This window comes from Cariama cristata, unplaced genomic scaffold (genome assembly GCF_000690535.1).
Source record: "Cariama cristata isolate BGI_N322 unplaced genomic scaffold, ASM69053v1 scaffold36065, whole genome shotgun sequence".
NCBI lineage: Eukaryota > Metazoa > Chordata > Aves > Cariamiformes > Cariamidae > Cariama > Cariama cristata.
The window spans coordinates 3,235-10,458 of NW_009616429.1; the positions used below are offsets into that span (position 1 = coordinate 3,235).

The 7,224-nt window shown below is 55.7% G+C and overlaps 1 protein-coding gene across 1 annotated transcript in view; it reads right to left on the reverse strand.

Annotated features, from left to right (window-relative positions):
* LOC104161655 (diacylglycerol kinase zeta-like) overlaps positions 1 to 6,760 on the reverse strand; it is a gene marked incomplete at both ends in the record, with an annotated part of 8,959 nt that extends 2,199 nt beyond the window's left edge. The window contains 10 exons of the mRNA XM_009700163.1: positions 321 to 403; positions 682 to 777; positions 1,065 to 1,136; positions 1,229 to 1,345; positions 1,660 to 1,731; positions 2,308 to 2,376; positions 4,515 to 4,571; positions 4,915 to 4,992; positions 5,781 to 5,876; positions 6,584 to 6,760. Of these exons, the coding sequence (XP_009698465.1) occupies positions 321 to 403; positions 682 to 777; positions 1,065 to 1,136; positions 1,229 to 1,345; positions 1,660 to 1,731; positions 2,308 to 2,376; positions 4,515 to 4,571; positions 4,915 to 4,992; positions 5,781 to 5,876; positions 6,584 to 6,760 (917 nt within the window). The remainder of the gene's footprint in view (positions 1 to 320; positions 404 to 681; positions 778 to 1,064; positions 1,137 to 1,228; positions 1,346 to 1,659; positions 1,732 to 2,307; positions 2,377 to 4,514; positions 4,572 to 4,914; positions 4,993 to 5,780; positions 5,877 to 6,583) is intronic.
* Between the last annotated feature and the right edge of the window lie 464 nt (positions 6,761 to 7,224).

The window sequence follows — 7,224 nt, forward strand, 5'->3', positions numbered from 1 at the left end:
CGTGTCCACAGTCTCCGTACACACAGATAAACAAGATTCACGCAACGTTAATTACACATAATGAACTAGGTCTGGGAACCTCACCCCACAGCTGGTCTCTTCGCCACTAGCCTTAAGATTAGACCAGCCCTCCGGCAGGGAACACTGACTGACCACAAGGTACCCCAGAGAGGCCTCTCAGAGCATGAACTCGTTGAAGATCTCTTCACACAAGGAAGCTATGGAGCATCAGTCCTCTGCCAGCCGCGGGAAGAGCTTTGGGGAGGAATCTGTGGGGCAGGGATGGGGGAGAGAAGGGTGCTGCCCCCATCAGTACTCACGCCTCCTTGGGTCCACCCTGGCTGAGATCGAAAACTTGCCGTGGGTTGAGATACCACATGAAGGATTGGATGATCTTGGCTCCCTATGGGGAGAAGAAAGACTTCAGGTAACAGGGAGTTCCCAGTGTACGACAGAAGGTGGCATCTGGTCCTGGGGACAGGCCAAGACAATGTCGTTCTGGGGGAACTCAGGCAAAGCCTGGCCTAGGTGGGAATTGCCGGGCAGCAAGCTGTCGTTGCGGGGGTTGCCTGGGCTCTTCTGTTGCTGAGACATCACCAAAACTATGATGAGACCTCAGCAGCCAAATGGCAATGCCCTCAGAGAGCTGCCTTCTCAGGGGGATGTAGGAAAAGGCCATACCTGATTCCCACCGCTCTTGGGGTTCACAAACACCAGCAAGGGCTTCATGAGAGGAGCTGGCATGGGCTTGATGACAAAGGGTTTCCATCTCCCTTCCTGCAAGAGACACCGCAGGTCCTTCAACAAAACCCAGGGAAATGCAAACTCCCACCTCCAGCTGAGCCCTAACATCACGCAGGTCAGGAGTGGGAGGAAGACAACGTCCCAGCCACCCCATCAGCCTTACAGCTGGGATTTGCCCTGCCAGCAGGCACCTTCCCTCCACCCCAACCTCCTTAACCTCAGACCCAGCAAAGCCCCCTTGTTTCCCAGTCCTGCTCCTCACCACACAGTCCCGGAGACCCTTCCAAGACAAGGTCATTCCCTGTCCCCTCATCTCTTACCTCAGCCCCCTTTTTGCTGGATTTCCGCTTGAACGATGTCCTCTTCTTCTTCTTACTAGATTTCAGTGGATTCTAGAGAGAAAAGAAACAAACCCCAAAACTCGGTGAGGAGCTGCTGGGCAAGCAGGAGTCATGAAAGAGCCCCAAGAGCTGAGGTGACCTACCTGGGGCCGCCGGACCCGCAGAATCCAGGTGGGAGGAATGACGACAGCAGCGTGAGCCCCCAGCGAGCAGGGCTCTTCGATGTGTTGCAGCATGAAGCAGGACACTTTGCTGTGATACTGGGGAAGGAGAAGACAGAGAGGAAAACCTCCGCTGTTCAGTTTGCTGGCGACAGCCGCCACCTCCTCCTCCTCCCAGCTCCCTCATGCCAGGTGCAGGGAGCGCTGGAGGAAACCATGCAGGAATTGCATAATGGGAAGGCAATGAGGAGAAAGTTTCTCGTAGGAGCTCGCAGCTACCACAGTACAGCCTCTCCCAGTAAGAGGAGCTGTTAAGGAGCTGCAGAGAAGCAGCTTGGGGAAGTCCCAGCAGAAAGCAGAGGCCATGAGGTGCAGAACAGGTGGGTAAGATCTTCAACAGGGGCTTTGCTCACCGCTTGCTTGCACCAGGAACAGCTGATGGCAACAATCTCTTTACTGTGGAAGGCAAACTTCTGCTGGAAACCCTGTGGAGGGAAGGATAAGAGGCTTAGGGAATTTCAAGAACTTCAAGACATGGTTTAGTGGGTTTAGCGGACATGGTGGCATCGGGTATATGGTTGGACTTGATGATCTTTGAGGTCTCTTCCAACAATAATGATTCTATGATTCTATGAATTCCCCTGCAGCTTTCTACCATCCAACAGGACTTTCCCACCACCAAGAGAGACATTAACAAAGAGAGCGTGCCTGAAGCTGGAGCCCTCGGGATCCCCGTCAGCTAGCCCCAACCACCACTACGGCACCAGGGAGGCCACTGTGCTCTGCATGGGTGTCCCTACGGCTCAAGCAAAGCACGTCAAGAAGACAGATCCCTCCAGGATTGATGGGGCCCAGGGGGAGAACAACTCTACGTGGGAAGCACTTATGTAGTGCTTCGCAGTGCAAAACAGGGCACGCGTCTTGGGTTTGCTGTAGGCTGCTGCTGCCAAACAGGAATGGTGGGATGTCCCTGGTCCCCAGCCCTGTTCATGTCTCTGGTTTGACCTTAGCTTTCCTTCAGGGTGAGGAAAAAAACCCCAAAACCTAAGATGCCCTCTCACCTTGCCACACTGCCGGCATTTCCCTTCCTGCCGCCTCCGATGTACCCAGTGATGCCGGACAACGATGGGCTAAAGGGAAAAGAAAAAAAGGAAAAAAAAGAAAAAAAAAAAAAGGAATGAAAGGCCAGTGTGTGAGGGAAGGCAGGAACAGCAGGAGGAATGGACCCAGGCCAGCCAGGACCTCTGCTCTTGCAGCAAGCCCACTGCTCGCGTGCACCAGCCCCAACCCTCTGGGAGAAGGCAAAGCCAAAGGATCAGGGGGCAAGAGGCCAAATTAAGGTGCTTAGAGAAGAGGGAAATAAAATCAGAAAAAAACACAAAGGACAGGAGGGAAACTGAAGACTGAGAATCACACAAAGCAAACCCAACAGAGAGTGGGCAAGCAGTAGCGCCGAGCACTACTTTTGCCATCACATCTCCGACCCTTAACGTCTCTGTCCAGATGTCCCCAGCGCCAGGTGAAAAAAGGTGCTGGTGGAAGGTGTGAAAATCCCCAAGGAGACACAGTTTGTGCCCACAGCAAGAAGATGGAAGCACTTGCAGCTAAGCAGCGAACCGCCTAGCTACCATGTTCCCAAAGCCCCCCACACCCCCTTCACCCCGCTCTTTGCCCCAGGGCAAGTCCCCCTGCCCGCCTGCCCACGGGGAGGGGAGCACGGCTGCTTCCCAGGCACCTTCTTCCCACGGTGGGCGAGGGCTGGGACTTGCAGGAGTGATTGTGAGGAGGTCAGAAGTTTTGTAATGAAATACCCCATTTCCTAAATCCCACCTTCCTCTTCCAGCCCTGGGCTGGGAGTGGGATTGCAGGGAGGGCTGCAAAGAGAGAAGAGGGAGTGCGAGTTCCCAGCCCAGCGCTCTGGGGCCCAACACCCTGCTCTTGACAGCTTTTGGGATGATGAAGATGATGGAGGCAGAAACTGGCAGGAGATCTGGGTTGGCTCCAGCATTGCCTGCTCCGAGCGCAGCACATGGGAAAGGACGAAGAGTCCCGTTGGCTTTAGCCGACGTTAATCCAGTGGGAGCAGAACGGGAGCTATGCCCTGAGCTCAGCTCTGGGTCCCAACAGGCACATCCAGGGAAAGGGCTGACCCTCAAGGGGGTCCCTGGCAGCACAAAGGCCAGAGGAGCACCTTTCTAGGGAAACAGGAGGGAAGAGCCCTTGGAGGAACGGAGGAGTATTAGAAAGACAGGATGGAGAAGCACAGTTTGTGAGAAAAAGGAGGCAAACCAGGAAAGGGGAGGGAGAGAAAATTTACAGAGGTTGGAGAGGAGGAAAATAGAGACAGAAGAGTGAACAGAGGCAGAGAGGTGTCAGCAGAGGCCAAAAAGTAAGTGAAGGACAAATAAGGGACCTGGGTTAAGAGCGATATGGGAAGGAGGCATGACAGCAGAAGTAAAGGAAGAAAGGAAGGTTTAAAGTGATGCTGAAAGCTTCACCTTAGCAGGTCACACAGGCATTTCTGAGCAGGCAGCCCTGTGTTTGAATACCTTTCCTCTGCTGCATCTGCTGTGCCAGCACAAACACGAGGTGGGGACACCAGCCGTGTTACCAAAACGGCCCACGATCGAGCCACCCACACCCACTCCAGAGCACCGCATGGCCTACGCTGGCTCCACAGGCTGGAGGGTGACACATGAAGGCTGACGGGTGCTCCCACCAGCACAGCTCAGCAGACAGGTCCCAGGCCACCCCTTACACCCAGTACATTAAAATACGGGCTAGAGGGGTCCGCTAGCACCACTGTGGGCATCCTCCACTGCTACCTGGAGTACCCGCACCACCCAGGTCAGGGATAAGTGATAAAGGCAGAAGTGAGCCCCTACTGCATCCTTCCAAATTGTGGGAGGCTTGGGGACCTGCTGTTTGCCACAGCCTCCTCTACGTGCTTGGGGACCAGCACAAGGGGCAAAAAACTCTCCCAGAAAACAGTTTCCAGGTTCTTCCCGTGCAGATGCAGAAGCTTTAGAACATGCAAACCAGCAAAGGCTCTGCATCTGCTGCCTGCGAGCTCCTCGCTCCTCGCGGCCCATCTGTGCTGCTGCCTTGCAAAGAAACATCCCTTTTACCGCACCACCCCCTTGGAGCCAGGAGCCAGCACGATGTCTGCACTCTGATGGGCAACGGGCTGGCAGCATCTGACGTCTTTGCCACCCAACTGGGAAGGGGCACGGGCAGATGTGGGCAGCGTCCGAGGCACATCTCTCACCTCCCGTACGTTCCGGGATCCTGACTCCCTGAAGGAAGGTTTGCAGCGGAAATTTATCTGTAGATTGAACACAGGTGAGAGGAATCAGCGAAACCATCATACCCAAAGGAAACCTACTGGAGTTTACTTTACTACAGCAAGCCCAGAGCCTCTGGAGATATTCGGTGCTTGCTGTGAAACCCCTCGCATATCTCCATTAGCGAACAAAACGGGGCCTGGGGTCCCAATCATGTCACTAGATGCTCCTTTTGGTATTGTCTCCTCAGAAGACCCCTCTTTGCAATGACACATTGCAGTTCCCCAGTCGTCTTCTGTTTCACCGCCCAAGAGGAAGGGCTGCCCAGGAAAAGGCTGTTACAGCTTTGCAAGCCACAGAGAGGGCTTAACAGGCTCTACTCACTTTCTCCAGCTGTTCGATGCAGGGCGTATGCACTACGATTTTGCAGGCTGCACACTTACGCCTGGAGAGAGGTTTTTGCTGGAGGATGAGAAAGGGGGAGGAAAAACACGTATGTGAATAGCAGTGTTCAGAGGCCAGCAAGCTCAGCCCCCGATCACCCCTCCTTCATGCATTTCAGGATGCAGAACAAGTCCTGCGGGAAAGTTATGACATAACCTAGACTCCTTGCAAGTGAAGGGATCTAAGCGTGTGCCTAGAGCCGAGGCTCTCGAGCCTGGGACAGAGCAAGAAGATGCTCTCCCGCTGCCCTGTCCTGCAGTCCTTGGCCGCTTCTGACCCTGCCTGAGAGCACCATGGAAGCTGGTCTGGGAGGCACCTGCAGATCCCCCAGGGTAAGTCCCATGGGCAGGCACAGGATGGTGCTCATCAGTGCTCCATCTCCTGCACCACAAGCAGGGTTGAGCCTGCAAGGCGGGAGGGAGGACTGGAGCAACCCCATAAGGCCAGTGCTGCCCGCAGGCCTGGGTCTCCAGCGCTCACTTTTCTCCTCTATTGAAAGGTCTTAGATTCAGATTGTCCCTCTAAGGCTGTGGGATCCCAACAGCCTCTCCCTGGAATATTACCATATCACCTCCGGGCGAGCAGCAACCCTGCGTCAGGTTCCCATCGCAAACTGAACACCAGCACTGGCTGAAACTGGGGACGCAGCCCTCCAGCAGGCAGAGGTAGGAGGGACACATTCTTCGCCTTGGTAGCCCCCCCAGACCCCCACATGTCCCCCAGCAGCAGCCTTTGCGGTCTCCCCGCCGGCTGGCAGCTCAGCCCACGGCCCTTGCCAGGGCGGTGGGTGACCCCAAGTGACTTACCAGCAGCTTTGCCATACAGTTCTGCTCCCCGACATAGCAGAAGTCCCCAGAGACATTGGACTCAAACCAGATGTGCTCCCCATAGACCGCAGTCTCCTGAAAGGCACAAGACAACACGTTTCTCTGAGAACACGCCGAGACGGGCATCCGAGCCCCTAAAATGCTTTGTGTGAGGGACAAGATACTGGGGATTGGGAGGTTGCAGCTAGGTGTAGGCCAGGAGACAAGAGGCACAGAAGAACCAGGCCCAACATCTGGACGGAGGAAACCTCATAAGGCTGCTCCCATCGTTCACCTGTTGGAAACGAGAGGGCCCCGGGAAACCAACGCCAAGCCCTACAACCCAGTTGCGGTGCCCTGCACAGGGGAGCTGCCTCCATCACCCCCCTGAGAGGAGGCAGCAGGGCAAATTCAGTGCAGGGGACTCTCCTGAAGTAAATTCTGTTCAACGACCTCAGGGTGCAGCTTAAAACCTGCCAGGTTTTGCCTGCAAAGGAGCAGGGGCTTGCTCCTGTTGCTTGGCCCCAGCCATCAGAAGACCTTGGCTGCCAGGAGCAGAAAAGCTGGCAGCGAAATAGCTATGCCACCCTCCCAGGAACCACCTGTGCCTGCACAGCCTCTCCTTGCAGCATCAAGCGGTGCTGCCAGCAGCACAGATGCTGGTACCAGCTGGTGGCAACGGCAGAGGCCATAAATGTGTCAAAGTCAAAGTCACCTGGGAAGCCTCAGCCTGGGAAGAGCCTGCTGCTTCTTGGCCGGGAGCCCATCCCATGCAACGCCCAGAAAAACGGGCTACAACTTACGCTCCAGTCCACAGCGCTGCGTATCTGCCTCTCCGAGTCGCTCCTCAGGGCTAGCACAGGGTTTGGCTGGGCTACCATGTGCTGGAGGCTGGACTTGGCAATAGCTTTCCTAGAAGACACAGGAGGGCTGGCTATTAGATCAGGGGAGGAGGAATATGTGCAAAGCACAACTTGCTCCTAGGATAGATGGTGAAGCTGGAGCAGAAAAGCATCCTCAGGACCAAGTGGCTGGAAATGAAGCGAATCTCCAGCACCGCCGGCCAAGGAGTACACTCCTGCGAGGCAGCCCCGTGGGACGAAGAGGTGCCGGCCACGTTGCTGATGGCTCAGCTAAAGACACCCTGCACCCGGCAAAAGGGTCTGCTGGGTCAAAGCCCTCAGGGATGACAGATCCATTGCAAAACAAGCCGTGGTGGTGGGGCTGCCTTTGCAGGCACAACCCAGAGCCCTTGCCCTGCAGAGGCTCCCCGCAGTTCTCCCGTACCAAGGCACCTCCGAGCCTGGGGTGGTTTTGGGGACCAGCACAAGCGGCTGGAAAAAAAGCAGGTGTTGGTTTGGGGCTAGCGAGCTTCTCCCAGATGTTCTAGGGTGGAGGAAAGGAGCAGCAGAGCCGGTCAGCCGGAGAAAGCGTGTGCATCTCC